Source organism: Somniosus microcephalus, chromosome 3 (genome assembly GCF_052327205.1).
Source record: "Somniosus microcephalus isolate GS21.2 chromosome 3, FLI_Smic_1.0, whole genome shotgun sequence".
NCBI lineage: Eukaryota > Metazoa > Chordata > Chondrichthyes > Squaliformes > Somniosidae > Somniosus > Somniosus microcephalus.
In genome coordinates this window covers 311,165,952-311,185,483 of record NC_140989.1, presented here as the reverse complement: position 1 = coordinate 311,185,483, position 19,532 = coordinate 311,165,952, and the positions used below count along the sequence as shown (strand labels likewise).

Sequence of the window (19,532 nt, the reverse complement as noted above, 5' to 3'; positions counted from 1 at the left end):
GCTTGAAGGTGAGGCCGCCCTCCTATTATGAGCCAGCTTGGCCTGCAAGAAAAAGGACGGCATCTGAGCAAATATGCAGCCATGATCTTGCCTGAAATGCCTCCCATGGTTGAATAGCCCTTACTGTATGCAGCCATGATCTTGCCTGAAATGCCTCCCATGGTTGAATAGCCCTTACTGTATGCAGCCATGATCTTGCCTGAAATGTCTCCCATGGTTGAATAGCCCTTACTGTATGCAAAGTGTGGAATGTGCGTGTGTGTTTCATGAAAGGGGCATAGGTGTTGGATGAGTGCTGGGCATTGGGGCTTTCAAGACCCTCTGGCCATAAAGTGAGGTGGAGATGGAGGTGTGAGGAGGTTTTGAAAAAAGGCACTCACCCTGACGACCCGAGTGAGGTCGTTAAACTTTTTCCTGCATTGCACAGGGGTCCTAGGCACCATGCTGCTTGAGGTCACTCTGTGAGCCACCTCCCTCCACGCTTTTCTGTATTCGCTTGGCAAAGGCCTCCTGCCACTCTCTGGGTACAGTAGAGATCTTCTGTGCTCCACCGCACCAACCAGAGCCTCCAAGGCACGTTCGCTGAAGCACTGTGCTCGCTCCCTGGCCCTCTCAATAGTCCCTGGCTGGAAGATTTCGCCACAGGTCTGTCCAGGCCGAGATTCAAGGCTCCAGTGAGCAGGGTGTGGCTGCAGAGCAAATCGACCCTCCCCTTTAATAACTGACCGGTGCCAGTGTGTCTGTGTTCAATCACTAACTGACAGCACCTGCGCTGCGCCCGCCCTCTGAGGTAGCGCCTCGCTCCTCGGGCTTAGCGCCTTAAGAGAGTTGTGTAGCGCCTGCTTTAGCGCTCCAATCACCTCCAGGGGCAATAGAGGCGAATTTTGCAGCCGGCGGCGATAATTTGCGCCGAGCGCTAAACTTTGCGCCCGGCCGATATTTGCGCCTCAAAATGGGTGATACCAAATTTCTCCCCCCTTTACTCTTATACTCAAATCCTCTTGTAATAAAAGCCAACATACCATTTGCTTTCCTAATTGCTTTCTATACCTGCATGTTAACTTTCAGTGATTCGTGTACAAGGACACCCAGGTCCCTCTGAACACCAACATTTCCCAATCTCTCACCCTTTAAAAAATACTCTGCTTTTCTATTTTTCCTACCAAAGTGGATAACTTCACATTTCTCCACATTATATTCCATTTGCCATGGTCTTGCCCACTCACTTAGCCTGTCTATATCCCCTTGAAGCCTCCTTGCATCCTCCTCACAACTTGTTACGAATGCTGCGTGCGTTCAGATATAGAGCTTTTAATTTTGTCTTTTTACCATTTTCCCCTACTCTGACCCCTCTTTCTGATGCATTCTTATGTGTATACATTCTGTCCCTTCCTGTCACACTCTGGTCATCATTACCCCTATTGCTACCCTGCACTTTTGCTTTCTCATTTTTCTTTGCCTTTTTAAATTTCCGCTCAGCGGATCCCTCCCCACTATTTAGTTTAAAGCCCTATCTACAGCCCTAGTTATTCGATTTGCCAGGACACTGGTTCCAGCCTGGTTCAAATGAAGCCCATCCCGACGGAACAGCTCCCTCTTATCCCAGTACTGGTACCAGTGCCCCAAGAATCAGAACCCATTTCTCCCACACCAATCTTTGAGCCACTCATTCATCTCTCTGATCTTATTTACCCTATGCCAATTTGCACATGGCTCAGGTAGTAATCCAGAGATTATTACCTTTGTGGTTCAGCTTTTTAATTTAGCCCCTAGTTGCTCATACTCCCTCAGCAGAACCTCTTTCTTTGTCCTACCTATGTCGTTGGTACCTACATGGACCACGACAACTGGATCTTTCCCCTCCCAATCCAAGTTCCTCTCCTTAGGGCTACCCCTCCTCCTTTTCCATTTCACCTATCCATTCTAAAAGTTATGTATCGTGGAATATTTAGTTCCCAACCTTGGCGACTTTGCAACCACGTCTCCTTTACGGCTATTAGATCAAAGCTGTTAATTTCTATCTGTGCTATTAATTCATCTATTTTGTTGCGAATCCTTCGCATTCAGATATAGTGGCTTTAGCTTTGACTTATTTCTTTCTCCCCTGATGTCACCGTAGTCACTGATGCTTTATTACCTTTGTTACTCTCTCTGTCCCTTCCTGACCCACTCTGCTTATTTTTACCCAAAACTCTACTCTGCTCTAGAGCCTTGACATTTTTCTCGCTGCTTTTAAATTTACTCTTTTCTGAATCCTCCCGCACCCCCTTCATTAGTTTAAAGCCCTAACTACTGCCCTAGTTTTTGGTTCACCAGGACACTGGTTCCAGCCCAGTATAAGTGGAGCCCTTCCCAACGGATCAGCTACCTCTTTCCCCAGTACTGGTGCCAGTGCCCCATGAACTGAAACCCCTTCCTTTGGGGTTGGTGAAACACCACTCTTTGAGCCATGCATTTAAACCTCTAATCTGTTTGTCCCTATGCCAATTTGCGTGTAGCTCAGGTAACAATCCAGAGATTATTACCTTTGAGGTTCTGTTTTTTAATTTGGATCCTAGCTCATTCCTAGTTCTACCTATATCGTTGGTTCTTACATGGACCACGACAACTGGATCCTCCCCCTCCCACTCCAAGTTCTTCTCCAGCCGTGAAGAGATGTCTTTAACCCTGGCAGGCAACACAAGCTTCGGAACTCTCGGTCACGGCTGCAGAGAACAGTGTCTATCCCCCTGACTATATTGTCCCTTACCACAACTACATTCCCTTTCACTCCCCCTACTTGAATGGTCTCCTGCACCATGGTGCCATGGTCAGCCTGCTCATCCATCCTGCAGGCTTTTTCTTCATCCACACAGGCAGCAAGAACCTCAGACCTGTTGGACAAGGGCAAAGACAGGCTCCTCCAGCACTGCACCTGGGGTCCCCTTACCTGCCGGAGTTGAAGTCACACCCTCCTGTCCCTGACCACTAACCAGACCTGTACCACTACCTAACCTAAGGGGTCTGACTGCCTCTTGGATTAAAGTGTCCAGGTAACTCTCCCCATCCCTGATGCCCCGCAACGTCTGCACCTCAGACTCCAGCTCAAAAACTCTGAGCTGAAGTTCCTTAAGATGCAGGCACTTACTGCAAACGTGGTTGTCCACAAACTCCCACGTGCAGCCGCCTGCACTGCCATCCCTATATGGCCTTTATTTAATTAAATTTAATTACATTTGTAATTAGGTAACTTAGTTTACAGTGTAGTTTCCTGACTACTTACTTGATCTAGATTAAGTTAAGGGAACTGAAATTAAATATCTACCTGTAACACAAAGCACTACAGGTAGTGTAGGCAAAAAGCAGCAACTCCTTCCCCCTCTTTTCCAAATTCCCAACCAATGTACACTGTTTAAATTCACTCCGTTTAATCCCGCTCTGTATTCTGCAGAAATGTTTACTTTTATACACTTGCAGCCGCACCCAATTTACAAGTGATGATTCAGCTCCTCGGCTCCTGGTGATTAGCGCCTATTCAAGACAAGCACTGACACCTGACTGACAGTTAACTGCCACTGGCAGTCAGCTTCTGTTAACTACAGGTTTTAAAGTTCTATGTTAAAATCAAAATCTTAAACTAAATTTCCCTTTTTACAGCTTCTACTTAGCCAATACTTACCAGAAATTGCCACTCTTTCCAAATTCCCAACCAAAGCACTGTTCAAGGACTGCAGGGTGGATGAGCAAACTGACCACGGCACCATGGTACAGGAGGCCATTCAATTGGGGGGGGAGGGAAAAAGGAATGTGGTAGCGGTAGGGGCCAGTCTAGTCAGAGGGATACATACTGTTCTCTGCAGCCACGACCGGGAGCTCTGAAGGTTGTGTTGCCAGCCAGGGTAAAGGATGTCTCCTCATGGCTGAAGAAGAACTTGGAGTGGGAGGGGGAGGATCCAGTTGTCGTGGTCCAAGTAGGAACCAACGACATAGGTAGAACTTGGAATGAGGTTCTGCCGAGAGAGTTTGAGGAGCTAGGGTCGAAATTAAAACGGATTGTTCCCTGAGCCACGTGCAAATTGGCATAGGGACAAACAGATTAGAAGGTTAAATGTGTGGCTCAAAGAATGGTGTGGGAGGCAGGGGTTTCAATTCATGGGGCACTGGTACCGGTACTCGGGAAAGAGAGATCTGTTCCATGGGGACGGGCTCCACTTAAACCGGGCTGGGGCCAGTGTCCTGGCGAATTGAATAGCTAGGGCGGTAGATAGGGCTTTAAACTTATGAAGCAGGGGTGGGAGGATTCAGGAAAGGGTAAAGCAGTAAGAGAAATGTCAAGGCTCTCAAGCAGAGTCGTGATCTGGGTAAAGATAAACAGAATGGGTCAGGAAGGGACAGAAAGATTAATAAAGGTAATAGGGCATTAGTGACTAAAGTGACATCAGGGAAAAATAGAAAAAAGTTAAAGCTAAAGTTTAAATCTGAATGCATTAAGCATGCACAACAAAAAAGATGAATTAATAGCGCAGATAGAATTAAATGGGTTTGATTTAATAGCCATTACAGAGACGTGGTTGCAGAGTGATCAAGGTTGGGAACTAAATATTCCAGGATATTTGACTTTTAGAAGAGACAGGCAGAATGGAAAAGGAGGAGGGGTAGCCCAGATAATAAAGGAGGGAAATAAAGACAGTAGAGTCTTGGCTCGGAAAAACAAAATGTAGAATCAGTTTGGGTGGAGCTAAGAAACAAGGGGCAGAAAACACTAGTGGGAGTAGTCTATAGGTCCCCTCACAGTTATTGTAGTGTCGGGCAGGGTATAAATCAGGAAAATAGAGATGCATGTAACAAGGGTAATACAGTAATCATGGGGGACTTGGACTTTCATATAGACTGGGCAAACCGAATTTGCAGAACTAGTGCAGAGATAGAGTTCATGGAATGCATTCAAGATAGTTTTCTAGATCAGTATGTCAAGGAACCTATGAGGGAATTGGCTATTTTAGCTCTAGTACTGTGCAATGAGACAGGGTTAATTAATAACCTTGTAGTAAAGGCGCCTCTGGGAGCAGTGATAATAATGATAGAATTTTATGTTGCGTTTGAGAGTGATTTAGTTAAGTCCGAAACTAGGGTCCTAAACCTGAACAAAGCAAACTACTTAGGTATGAGAAGTGAGTTCGCTAAGGTAGGTTGGGGAACTAGATTAAAAGGTATGATGGTAGAAAAGCAATGGCAAACATTTAAAGAAATAATTCATAATTTGCAATGAATATACATTCCCTGAAGGAATAAAAACGAGAAAAACAGTCCAACCGTGGCTAACAAGAGAAATTAAAGATAGTATTAGATTAAAGGAAGAGGCTTATAATGTTGCCAAAAAGAGTAGTAAGCCTGAAGATTGGGAGGATTTTAGAAATCAGCAAAGGAGGACCAAGAAATTGATAAAGAAAGGGAAAACAGAATAAGAGTAAACTAGCAAGAGACATAAAAAGACTGTAAAAGCTTCTATACGTACATAAAAAGGAAAAGATTAGCGAAAGTAAACGTGGGTCCCTTAAAGGCTGAGACAGGAGAAATTATAACGGGGGAATAAGGAAATGGCAGAGAAATGAAACAAATATTTTGTATCTGTCTTCACGTATGAAGATGCAAAAAACCTCCCGGAAATAGTGGAGAACCAATAGAGATAGTAGATGCATTGGTTGTCATCTTCCAAAATTCCATAGATTCTAGAACAGTTCCCGCAGATTGGAAGGTAGCAAATGTAACCCCACTATTTAAGAAAGGAGGGAGAGAGAAAACGGGAAACTATAGACCAGTTAGCCTGACATCAATAGTAGGGAAAATGGTAGAATCTATTATTAAGGATGTGGTAACAGGGCACTTAGAAAATAATAATAGGATTGGGCAGAGTCAACACAAATTTAAAAAAGGGAAGTCATGTTTGACGAATCTGTTAAGAGTTTTTTGAGGTTGTAACTAGCAGAGTAGATAAGGGGAAACCAGTGGATGTGGTGTATTTGGATTTTCAGAAGGCATTCGCTAAGGTGCCACACAAGAGGTTATTAAACAAAATTAGGGCTCATGGGATTGGGGGTAATATACTAGCATGGATTGAGGATTGGTTTATGGACAGAAAACAGAGAGTAGGAATAAACGGCTCATTTGTGGGTTGGCAGGCTGTAACTAGTGGGGTACCGCAAGGATCAGTGCTTGGGCCTCAGCTATTCACAATCTATATCAATGATTTGGATGAGGGGACCAAATGTAATATAGCCAAGTTTGCTGATGATACAAAGCTAGGTGGGAATGTAAGTTGTGAGGGAGATGCAAAGAGGCTTCAAGGGGACATAGATAGGCTAAGTGAGTGGGTAAGAACATGGTAAATGGAATATAATGTGAAGAAATATGAAGTTATCCACTTTGGTAGAAAAAATAGAAAAGCAGAGTATTTTTTAAATGGTAAGAGATTGGGAAACGTTGATGTTCAGAGGGACCTGGATGTCCTTGTATGCGAATCACAAAGTTAACATGCAGGTACAGCAAGCAATTAGGAAAGCAAATGGTATGTTGGCCTTTATTACAAGAAGATTTGAATACAAGAGTAAATACATCTTACTGCAATTATATAGGGCCCTGGTGAGACCACACCTGGAGTATTGTGTCCAGTTTTGGTCTCCTTACCTAAGGAAGGATATACTTGCCAGAGGGAGTGCAACAAAGATTCACCAGACTGATTCCTGGGATGGGGGGATTGTCCTATGAGGAGAGATTGAGTAGACTAGGCCTAATAAGAGTTCTCTAGGTTTGGGTGGAGATAAAAAGTAATAAAGGGGAAAAAGTCTCTGGTGGGCGTAGTCTACAGGCCCCCGAACAGTAGCAATACTGTTGGACAGATAATGGAGGCCTGTAAAAAAGGTACGGTAATAATCATGGGTGATTTTAATCTCCATATTGATTGGACAAATCAAATTTGCCATGGTAGCCTTGAGGAGGAGTTCATAGAGTGCATCCGGGATGGTTTCCTAGAACAGTATGTAATGGAACCAACCAGGGAACAGGCTATCATGGATCTGGAGGGAACAGGCTATCATGGATCTGGTATTATGTAATGAGACAGATTTAATAACTGATCTCATAGCAAAGGATCCTCTAGGAAAGAGTGATCATAGCATGGTTGAATTTCAAATTCAGTTGGAGGGTGAGAAACTTGTATCTCAAACCAGTGTCCTGATCTTAAACAAAGGCAATTATAATGGCATGAGGGCAGAATTGGCTAAAGTGGACTGGAAAAATAAATTAAAGGGTAAGACAGTTGAAATGCAGTGGTGGACATTTAAGGAGATATTTCATAACTCTCAACAAAAATATATTCCAGTGAAAAAGAAAGATTTTAAGAGAAGGGAGCACCATCCGTGGCTAACTAAGGAAGTAAAGGATGGTATCAAATTGAAAATGAAGGCATACAATGTTGCCAAGATTGGTGGGAGACCAGAGGATTGGGAAATTTTTAAAAACCAGCAAAGAATGATTAAAAAATGAGAGAAGATGAATTGAGAGAGTAAACTGGCAAGAAACATTAAAACAGATAGTAAGAGCTTCTACAGGTATATAAAAAGGAAGAGGGTAGCTAAAGTAAATGTTGGTCCCTTAGAGGATGAGACTGGGGAATTAATAATGGGGAACGGGGAAATGGCAGAGACTCCGAACAAATATTTTGTATCTGTCTTCACGGTCGAAGACACTAACAACATCCCAATAATGGATAATCAAGGGGCCACAGGGAGGGGGGAAACTAAAGACAATCACTATCACTAAGGAAATGGTACTTGGTAAAATAATGGGACTAAAAGGTGACAAGTCCCCTGGACCAGATGGTCTGCATCCTAAGTTCTTAAAAGAAGTGGCTGCAGAGATAGTGGATGCATTGGTTGCAATATACCAAAATTCCCTGGACTCTGGAGAGGTCCCAGCGGATGGGAAAAACACAAATGTAACACCCCTATTTAAGAAAGGAGGGAGACAGAAAGCAGGAAACTAGACCAGTTAGCCTAACATCTGTCGTTGGGAAAATGCTGGAGTCCTTCATTAAGGAAGCAGTAGCAGGGCATTTGGAAAATCATAATGCAGTCAAGCAGAGTCAGCATGGTTTTATGAAAGGGAAATCATGTTTAACAAACTTGCTGGAGTTCTTTGAGGAGGTAACGAGCAGGGTGGACAAAGGTGAACCAGTGGATGTGGTGTATTTGGATTTCCAGAAGGCATTCGATAAGGTGCCACATAAAAGGTTACTGCATAAGATAAGAGCTCACGGAATTGGGGGTAATATATCAGCATGGATAGAAAATTGGCTAACTAACAGAAAGCAGAGAGTCGGGATAAATGGGTAATTTCCGGTTGGCAAATGGTAACTAGTCGGGTGCCACAGGGATCGGTGGGTGCTGGGGCCTGAACTATTTATAATCTACATTAATGACTTGGATGAAGGGACCGAGTGTAATGTAGCCAAGTTTGCGGATGATACAAAGATGGGTGGGAAGACAAGTTGTGCAGAGGGCTCAAAGAACCTGCAAAGGGATATAGACAGGCTAAGTGAGTGGGCAAACATTTGGCAGATGGAATATAATGTGGGAAAGTGTGAGATTATCCACTTTGGCAGGAAAAATAAAAAAGCAATTTATTATTTAAATGGAGAGAGATTATAAAATGCTACAGTCCTTGTGCATGAAACACAAAAAGTTAGCATGCAGGTACAAGTAATCAAAAAGGCAAATGGAATGTTGGCCTTTATTTCAAAAGGGTTGGAGTATAAAAGCAGGGAAGTCCTGCTACAACTGTACAGGGTATTGGTGAGACCACACCTTGAGTACTGCGTACAGTTTTGGTCTCCTTATTTAAGGAAAGATATACTTGCATTGGAGGCAGTTCAGAGACAATTCACTAGGTTAATTCCAGAGATGAGGGGGTTGACTTATGAGGAAAGGTTGAGCAGGCTAGGCCTATACTCATTGGAATTTAGAAGAATGAGAGGTGATCTTATTGAAACATATAAGTTACTGAGGGGGCACGACAAGGTAGATGCAGAGAGGATGTTTCCCCTCGTGGGGAAATCTAGAACACGGGAGCACAGTTTTAGAATCAAGGGTCGCCTTTTAGAACTGAGATGAGGCGGAATTTCTTCTCGCAGAGGGTCGTAAATCTGTGGAATTCTCTTCCCCAGAGAGCTGTGGAGGCTGGGTCATTAAATACATTTAAGGTGGAGATAGACAAATTTTTGCAAGATAAGGGAGTGAAGGGTTATGGGGAGCGGGTGGGGAAGTGGCTTTGAGCCCAAGATCAGCCATGATCTTATTGAATGGCGAAGCAGGCTCAAGGGGCCAAGTAGCCTATTCCTGCTCCTATTTCTTATATTCTCTAGAGTTTAAAAGAATGAGAGATGATCTCATTGAAACATATAAAATTCTTACAGGGCTTGACAGGGTAGATTCAGGGAGGGCGTTTCCCCTGGCTGGGGAGTCTAGAACCAGGGGTCACAGTCTCAGAATAAAGGGTCGGCCATTTAGGACTGAGATGAGGAGAAATTTCTTCACTCAGAGGGAAGTGAATCTTTGGAATTCTCTACCTGAGGGCTGTGGATGCTCAGTTGTTGAGTATATTCAAGACAGAGATCGATAGATTTTTGGATATTAAAGGAATCAAGGGATATGGGGATAGTGTAGGAAAGTGGAGTTGAGGTAGAAGATCAGCCATGACCTTACTGAATGGCGGAGCAGGCTTGAGGGGCTGAATAGCCCACTGCTGCTCCTATTTCTTATGTTCTTGTCAGGGAAGCTGCCTCTGATGCGCCCTTAACAACGCAGGTGGCTTTCCCCATCTATTTAAATGACCCTGTTCCCAGGATTTGGGATAGGGTCTATGTCCATCAGTATGGGCCGACGGGAATTCAACTCTCCTATATTTGTGCTGGCAGTGGGACTCCTGGAATTTTGGGGCATTATAAAAATAAACTAATGCTATTGCTTGTTATTTAAATTTTTTCTCAACAAATTGAATTCCAGTTTACATAGGATATACAGCTCAGAAACAGGCCATTCGGCCCAACCAGTCCATGCCGGCGTTTATGCTCCACTCAAGCCTCCTCCAGTCTTTCATCATCTAAATCTATCAGCGTAACCCTCTATTCCCTTCTCCCTCACATGCTTGTCCAGCCTCCCCTTAAATGCATCTACTATTCGCTTCAACCACTCCCTGTGATAGCAAGTTCCACATTCTCACCACTCTTTGGGTAAAGAAGTTTCTTCTGAATTTCCTATTGGATTTCTTGGTGACTATCTTATATTGATGGCCTCTAGTTATGCTCTTCCCCACAAGTGGAAACATTCTCTCTGTATCCATTCTATCAAAAACTTTCATAATTTTAAAGACCTCTATTAGGTCACCCCTCAGTCTTTTTTCAAAGCGAAAAGAGACACAGCCTATTCATCCTTTCCTGATATGTATACCCTCGCATTTCTGGTATCATCCTTGTAAATCTTCTCTGCACCCTCTGCCGCGTCTTTATTTCCTTTTTATAATATGGCGACCAGAACTGCACACAGTACTCGAAGTGTGGTCTAACCAAGGTTCGATACAAGTTTATCATAACTTCCCTTCTTTTCAATTCTATCCCTCTAGAAATAAACCCTAGTGCTTGGTTTGCCTTTTTATGGCCTTGCTAACCTGCGTCGCAACTTTTAGTGATTTGTGTATTTGTACTCCGAGATCCCTTTGTTCCTCTACCCCACCGACTCGCACCCTCCAAGTGATAAGTGACCTCCCTATTCTTCCTACCAAAATGTAATACCTCACATTTATCTGTGTTGAACTTAATTTGCCTATTATTGGCCCATTCTGCAGGTTTTTTAATGTCCTCCTATAATTTGTTGCAGTCCTCCTTAGTATTGACTATACCCCCAATTTGGTATTATCCGCAAATTTAGAAACTGTGATTTTGATTCCAAAGTCTAAATCGTTAATGTAAATTGTGAACAGCAGTGGTCCCAGCACTTATCCTTGTGGAACACCACTACCCACTGTGAATAGCTCCCCTTTACTCCCACTCTCTGCTTTCTTTCTTGAAGCCAGCTAGCAATCCATTCTGCTACTTGTCCCCTGACTCCGCATTCTCTGACCTTATTCATTAGTCTATTATGGGGTACCTTATCGAAGGTCTTTTGAAAATCTACATAAATTACATCTACTGCATTACCATTGTCTGCTCTCTCTGCTACCTCTTCAAAAAATTTAAGTTTGGTCAAGCAAGACTTTCCCCTTTTGAAATCCATGCTGACTATTCATTATAATACCTTTTGTTTCTAGATGTTCTTCTATTCTCTCCTTTAGTAGGGATTCCATTAGATTTTCTACCACCGATGTTAAGCTGACTGGTCTATAATTCCCTGAACATGTTCTATCCCCCTTCTTAAATATTGGTATTACATTAGCTGTCCGCCAGTCCTCTGGCACTACAGCTTTTTCTAATGAATTATTAAATGTGTAGTAATGCCTTTGCTATCTCTTCCCTAGATTCTTTTAAAATGCGTGGATGCAATCCATCCGGATCAGGAGTTTTATCCTCTTTGAATTTGATTAGTTTATTTAGTATATCCTCTTTTTTTTTATTTTTTACTTTAAATGCACTTATCTCATTACTGATCTCATCATCCAATGTCATGTGCACCTGTTCTATCTCCCTGGTAAATACCGAAGCAAAATAATGATTTAATATTTCTGCCATCGCCCTATACGTTACGAGTGGTATTGTCCTGTCTATCCCTTAATGGCCCGATTCCCATCCCAACCTTACTTTTTTTATTGATGTGCCTGTAAAATATTTTACTATTTTGTTTTATGTTCCTTGATAATTTAATTTCATAGTTCCTCTTTGCCTCCCCAATTGTTTTTATGACTTCTCTCCTAATCCCTTCGTATTCTCTCTTATGCACTCCTCTGCTGTCTATGTACTTAATGTACACCTCTTTCCTTACCCTCAATTATTCCCCTTTGTCTTTATTCATCCATGGAGTCTCATTAGTGTTTAGTTTGTTCTTTCCTTTTAGCAGAATATATTTTTCCTGCACTCTGTTGAACACTGTTTTAAATGTTTCCCATTGTCATTCTGCATCATTGTTCACCAATATTGTTGCCCATTTTATCTTCCCAAGTTCTATTCTCGGCCCCTCAAAATCAGCTTTTCTCCAATCTATTAACCTGGTTTTTGTCATACTTATGTCCTTCTCTATTATCATCTTAAAGCGTATTATATTGTGGTCACTATTGCCGATATGGTCTCCTACTTTTACTTCTCTTATCTGCTCTGGCTCATTCCCCATTACTAGATCCAATAGCGAATCCTCCCTTGTTGGACTTTTTACATATTAGGTTAGAAAGGAGTTCTGTAAACACTGTAGGAACTCCATTCTCTTATCCCCTTTACCTACCTCTTCTGTCCAATTAATATCGGGGTAGTTGAAATCCCCCATGATTATTATTCTATGTTTTTCAAACATGGGTTTCTCTATCACTTTAATCTAGGAGTATTAGTGCTGTGATAATGGCAGGCTAATTTTGAATCTAGTACTGGTAGGCAATTCACACCTGTGTGTAGAAACAGCCCAAACTTGTCCCCATCTGTCATTAACACATGTGCATTTCGAATGGGGGAGGGAATCACTGGAACAGAAACTGATTTATTTTCTCACCCTAGCCTGGGAACATTGATACCAGCTGTAGCGTGCTCCCTTGACACTAAACTCTACCAACTCACTAGTGAGTAGAGATCAAACCAGATCAATCATCTTTCTGGTCTGTATGGAAGAGTGCCACACTTCGTGGTGCAGTTACCCTGGCCATATTTTTAAAAATATTTTTGTCCTTTCCCCTTTCTTGGTTTTCCTCACAAAGCATTTTTCCCCACTGAGACAGCAGATGGATGAGGTGTTTCAAGGCATCCCTAAATGTCAGTTTGAAGCCATCCACAAATAAATGTGAAAGTTGTTTTGAGTGACTGTCCCTGTGATTTGTTTTTTTTTCCCAGTGGGAAAGCACTTGGCCTACACAGCACCTCTGGAATAGCCGAGCTGATATCTGGTATGTGGAGGATCATAGGAGTGAAACTGTGTCTTATCTAACCATGAGAAATTGATTACCAGGGCTATAATACTTTTGCTGTAGCCGCAGCACGCTGGGATGGACTATTGCTATATCACCTTCAAGTGCCTTTGTGTTTTGCATATGAAACACCAGCCTAAGCATTTTTAATTTCATTAGTTACCTGTAGGCATGGTTGGTTTTTTGGGGAGATCTTGATGGATATTAAACGAGGAGTACTTTTCTGACAGCTTAATTTCTCCGTCACTTGGGTCTTTGTCATGAGGAACATCTGGATTGTCAAAGTTATATCGCACTGCTTCAACTTGAAATCTAACATTTTTTGCTGTTGGTTCCAGCTGAGAAACAGTTTTTTTCTGATCATCCTGCCAATAAGATTTGATAACAAAGTTTAGAAGTGCTAACAAGAACATTATAATTACTTAGCATTATAATATTCATTCTCTGGAAAACTGTCTTCTCTGGCTGCTCAAATACCCTTGATTCTTCAAACTGCCAGTGTATTTATTGAGAGAGCTTCAAATTATTTTCCACCTAGCTAGGAATATCAATAGGCATTTATGGTGAAGTTCAAGAGCCCAAAAGCCTGAGGCCTGGTCTGCCACTGTAAGTGCAGTGGAGCAGGTGCTGCTGACCTCTGCTCCTGACCCCATCAGATTATCCACATTCAGTTCATTTGTATGGGTACCTGCACTTTTATGGTTGTATCTTGTGTGTGTTCTTGGGTGAGAGAGGTGGCAGCAGGAAAAACAGAGAATGGGAGATTACAATCAATAGAAAGACACTGGGTAGAAATTGGATCTAGTTGCATCCATTTTATGGGTGCAAAATGGATGCAACAAGGCCCAATCTGAGTGACCAACATCCTGCGCCTCAAGGACGCCTGAAAAATGTCCAACCTCTTGCATATGCTAATGAGGAGCCTAACCTGTTTTGGGTCCACTCCAAGAAACTGGGCTGCCCTCAACAGAGCATGTGTCAGGTCTGCACCACTCAGGTTTTCTAGACATGGGTACGCCCTAAACAGTGGCCGCCACCGAAAAAGTAAGTTTAATTACTTATGTTTAAATTGATCCGGAGCCAGGAAAAGGAGTGTCCCTTCTGGTTCCACATTACTCCGGATAGCCACAATCGAATCCTCCCCACCCCTGCCATTGTCCTCCCCCATCTCCCGGGACTTACCTGGTGGAGGGGGGGGGCGCTGTCGGCCAGGAACAAAATTGTTTTGTTTAGTCGGGCGAGTTGCCTGTGGAGGTGCGACAGGCACTGGCAGCTTGCCGTGATTATTTAGATGATGCCAATTTCTTGCAACCCTCGGGCCTCAGTGTTTGGGCACAGGGATCGTTCCATGCGCTCAGTTGGCACGTAAAAGCTCGCCTGGACAAATTTCTAGACCATTGAATAGTGTGGATGAACAGAGCCTTAGGGGTTCAAATAAATAATTCTCTGAAGGTCAGTGTACAGGTAAAGGCATATAAATGACCAGCAACAATTTGGGGTTTAAAAGTAAGAGCACAACAATTTGGGTTTTAAAAGTAACAGCATAGAGTACAAGAATAAAGAAGTAAATGATGAATAATGCAAGACATTGGTTGAGCAGCATTTAGGGCAATGTGTACAATTTTGGGCGCCCCGTTATAGAAAGGACATTGAAGAGCATTCAATGCAGATTCACCAAGGTGATGCCAGAGGCTTCAGATACTGGGACTATTTACACTGTAGGAGAGAAGGCTAATAGGAAATTTAATAGAGGTTTCTAAAATTATCAAGAGCTTTGATAAAGTGAATAGGGAAAAACAATTTCCTGTTTGTGGACTTAGTAACAATGGCTCAACAATTAAGATTTATTACTGAGAGACGAGAGAGATAGGAAAAAAATCTTTACAGAGGGTTGTTGACAAATGGAATGCCTCGCCACAGGGAATGGTTGAGGCAGAGACCATTGCTTCTGTTAAAACTGAATAAGTATTTCAAGCAAGGGAAGGTACTGGACTACAGGGAGACAGAGACAGTGGGATTAGTTTTGGATGGCCTCCTTCTGTGCTGTACAATATGGTCCCAAATAGCCACCTTTGGGGGTGGGGGGGGGGGGGGGAGGAGGGGGCTAGCACGGCGCTGGCGGATTCCCTCCAAATGTGCAGCTGTGAAAGTGATTGACTCTCCCTTTAGAAGAACGCCAATCAAAAGATATGGCAAAGTCAATTCTAGGATCTTCCTTCTTCTGCACCTACAGAAACCTTTATGTTGGGGTTTTCCCAGCATTCAGATCACTGGGTGGTATGGAGGTGATAACTGAGGAAATTCTGATGGGAGAATGCGCACACCCAGGCCCGCCTTCTCCGACATCTTTTGCCCATGTTTGGGCTCCATCACAAACTTAGAGCCTGGATAGAGACCCAAAATTTCTGGGTCTTGCCCAATTTTTCTGCCCCTATGCTGCACTCCAGGGAATTTACACTAGGAGTGCGCATGAACCCTAAGGCAATTTCAAGCTAAATGCATATGTGGATGGAAAAAGACCTGATCTAAACAAGAATACAGTAAAAGGCTAATTTTCTGACTTCGCATTCTGGGAGGAGCCTCACCTGCTGGGAGTGAGAAGTTGGAAAATTACCTCAAACGTCTATCTTACTCTATAAAAGCAAGTGCATAGAATATACTTATCTAAACTACTTAAATAGTTACAAAAAAATCTAATTTATGATAAAAGGTCTCAGCTTCAGATTACCTATGCAAATTGAAAAGCAAAGTATTATTAAAACAGAGCCAAGGCAGCTGGAATAGTTCAATTTGATTTTCTGCTGGGCGTCACAAAAATTGCAACACTTACTATGCAAAGGAAGCATTAAAAATGTCAGCTGTAAAAAGATGCACACTTATACTTGACTTTTCTCTGGTTGGAACTAAACCTTCAGTGGTTTGTTAAAATTCTTGGCCCTGAAAATGAATGGGCCTGCTCTGCTGGCAAAAGTGCAGTGGAGTGGATGCAGTATCTGGGTCAGGGTCAGGGTTAGGTCATCTTATTTAAATAACTAAAGTGGACACCAGTGTCACTATAGGTGCATCTTGAGTGCCTGCCAGAGGAGTAGGAGGGAAAAGCAGTGCTGGCTAGCTGCTTTTTTAACTGGCGGCGCCATTGGGCATTTGATAGAAGAGGTTACTGCTACCATCATTTTTGGTGCAGGTCACGACCTAGATGGGCCCCACCTTTGTTTCTGATGTGAATTCATCCCAGGGTCCAGGTTACTTTGTGTTACAGAGACCACACTCTGGTTTTACCCCTTCTGAAGTCACGGGCCAAGTTTGGGGTGGTTCCAAGCAACTCTGGGTGCTGGCTGATTTTCCACCCCCTCAGCTGCACTCCTGGTTGACATGTTGGCAATGAGCTGCAGGGTCCACAGATGTTCAGGACTATCATTGTTTTGGAGCTGCATGTGTTTGGAAAAAGACGAGGTCCGAGATTGAATAAGTAAGTCTGCCTTATTAATAAGAACACGGATTACCTATGTAAATTCTTTTAGCTTAACAATACCTATATAGAATGAAAAGCATTTTTACTTTCAACAGGGTTATAATCCTTTAAATACTTTTCAAGTACGTACCATTCCAGTTTGAAGTACAGGGAGGTTTCGTTCCCACAAACGTTTAAAAATTAGTGTTATAGACTCACCGGCGGCAGCAGCGAGAGCGGCCCTGGGTGGAGACTGAGCGCAGAACCGAAGATTTAAGGAGTGGGGGGGAGAGAGAGCAGTCCAGACTCACCAGCGGCAGCAGCGAGAGTAGCCCTGGGAGGAGACTGAGCGCGGAGACCGAGGAGTTAAGGAGCGGGGAGAGAGAGAGCGGCCCAGAGTCACCGGCGGCAACAGCGAGAAGGAAAAAGTAATCGAAGTGTGACGTCACCAGGAAGCAGGTAAGTGATTGGTTGGTGGGTATTTCTCCCTTTATTCCAAACTTAATTTTTGTGTTTTATAGTTTCTAGGGTCTCTGTTGTGTAGCGGGGAGTGTTAGTAAACAAGGGCCCTTGAGTATATCATTTAATTGTAGTGTAATTAGTGGTATTGATATGATTTAATTTAATTTGAATTAATTAAAGGGTAAGTCATGGCAGCACAGCTTGGCCCCGTGGCATGCTCCTCCTGCACTATGTGGGAAATCAGGGACACTGTCCCTGATGACCATGTGTGCGGGAAGTGTATCCAGCTGCAGCTACTGACAGACCGCATTTCGGCGCTGGAGCTGCGAATGGATACATACTGGAGCAGTCGCGATGCTGAGGACATCGTGGATAGCACGTTTAGGGAGTTGGTCACACCGCAGATAAAGGCTGCACAGGCAGGAAGGGAATGGGTGACCACCAGGCAGAGTAGTAGGCGCAGGCAGGTAGTCCAGGGGTCCCCTGTGGCCATCCCCCTTTCAAACAGATATACCACTTTGGATATTGTTGAGGGAGATGGCTTATCGGGGGAAGGCAGCAGCAGCCAACTTCCTGGCACCATGGGTGGTCCTGCTGCAAAGGACAAGAGGAGAAAGAAAGGGAGAGCAAAAGTGATACGGGATTCTATTGTAAGGGGAATAGCTGGCATTTCTGCGGCCGCAAACAAGACTCCAGGATGGTATGTTGCCTCCCTGGTGCAAGGGTCAAGGATGTCTCGGGGCGGCTGCAGGGCATTCTGGAGCGAGAGGGTGAACAGCCAGTTGTCGTGGTGCATATAGGTACCAACGATATAGGTAAAAAACGGGATGAGATCCTAAAAGCTGAATATAGGGAGTTAGGAGGTAAATTAAAAAATAGGACCTCAAAGGTAGTAATCTCAGGATTGCTACCAGTGCCACGTAATAGTCAGAGTAGAAATAGAAGGCTATTTCAGATGAATACGTGGCTAGAGGAATGGTGCAAGGGGGAGGGATTCAAATTCCTGGGACATTGGAACAGGTTCTGGGGGAGGTGGGACCAGTACAAACTGGACGGTTTGCACTTGGGTGGGACCGGAACCGATGTCGTAGGGGGAGTGTTTGCTAGTGCTGTTGGGGAAGGTTTAAACTAAAATGGCAGGGGGTTGGGAACCTGTGCAGGGAGACAGAGGAAAGGGAAGCAAGGATAGAAACAAAAGACAGGAAGGAGAAAGCAAAAGTGGAAGGCAAAGAAATCAAGGGTGTAAATCAAACAGGGCCACAGTAAATAATAATTCTAAAAGGATTAAGAGTGCTAAAAAATCAAGCCTGAAGGCTTTGTGTCTTAATGCGAGGAGCATTCATAATAAGGTGGATGAATTAGCTGCGCAAATAGATGTAAATGGATATGATATAACTGGGATTACGGAGACATGGCGCCAGGGCGACCAAGACTGGGAATTCAACATCCAGGGGTATTCAATATTGAGGAAGGACAGGAAAAAAGGAAAAGGAGGTGGGGTAGCATTGCTGGTTAAAGAGGAGAGTAACACAATAGTAAGGAAGGATATTAGCTCTGATGATGTGGAATCTGTATGGGTAGAACTGAGAAATACCAAGGGGCAGAAAACATTAGTGGGAGTTGTATACAGACTCCCAAACAGTAATGCTGAGGTCGGGGATGGCATTAAATGGGAAATTAGAGATGTGTGCAATAAGGGCACAGCAGTTATCATCGGTGACTTTAATCTACATATAGATTGGGCTAACCAAATTAGTAACAATACTGTGGAGGAGGAATTCCTAGAGATGGTTTCCTGGACCAAGATGTCGAGGAACCAACTAGAGATCAGGCCATCTTAGACTGGGTATTATGTAATGAGAAAGGATTAATTAGCAATCTTGTTGTGCGAGGCCCCTTGGGGAGGAGCGATCATAATATGATAGAATTCTTCGTTAAAATGGAGAGTGAAGTAGTTGACTCAGAGACTAGGGTCCTGAATTTAAATAAAGGAAGCTACGATGGTATGAGGCACGAGTTGGCTAGGATGGATTGGGGAACATTACTTAAAGGGTTGACGGTGGATAGGCAATGGCAAACATTTAAAGATTGCATGGATGAACTACAGAATTTGTTCATCCCTGTTTGGCATAAAAATAAAACAAAAAAGGTGACTCAACCGTGGCTAACAAGGGAAATTAGGGATAGCATAAGATCCAAGGAGAGGACATATAAATTGGCCAGAAAACACAGCAAACCTGAGGATTGGGAGCAGTTTAGGATTCAGCAAAAGAGGACGAAGGGATTAATTAAGAGGGGGAAAATAGATTATGAGAGTAAGCTTGCAGAGAACATAAAAACTGACTGTAAAAGCTTCTGTAGAAATGTGAAGAGAAAAAGATCGGTGAAGTCAAGCGTAGGTCCCTTGCAGTCAGAACCAGGGGAATTTATAATGGGGAACAAAAAAATGGCAGACCAATTAAATACATACTTTGGTTCTGTCTTCACAAAG

At 43.3% G+C, this 19,532-nt stretch overlaps 1 protein-coding gene across 1 annotated transcript in view; it reads right to left on the bottom strand.

Annotated features, from left to right (window-relative positions):
- LOC147122140 (uncharacterized) overlaps positions 1–19,532 on the bottom strand; it is a 366,564-nt gene that overhangs the window by 46,241 nt on the left and 300,791 nt on the right. The window contains exon 18 of the mRNA XM_085982904.1: positions 13,292–13,493. Within this exon, the coding sequence (XP_085839030.1) occupies positions 13,292–13,493 (202 nt within the window). The remainder of the gene's footprint in view (positions 1–13,291; positions 13,494–19,532) is intronic.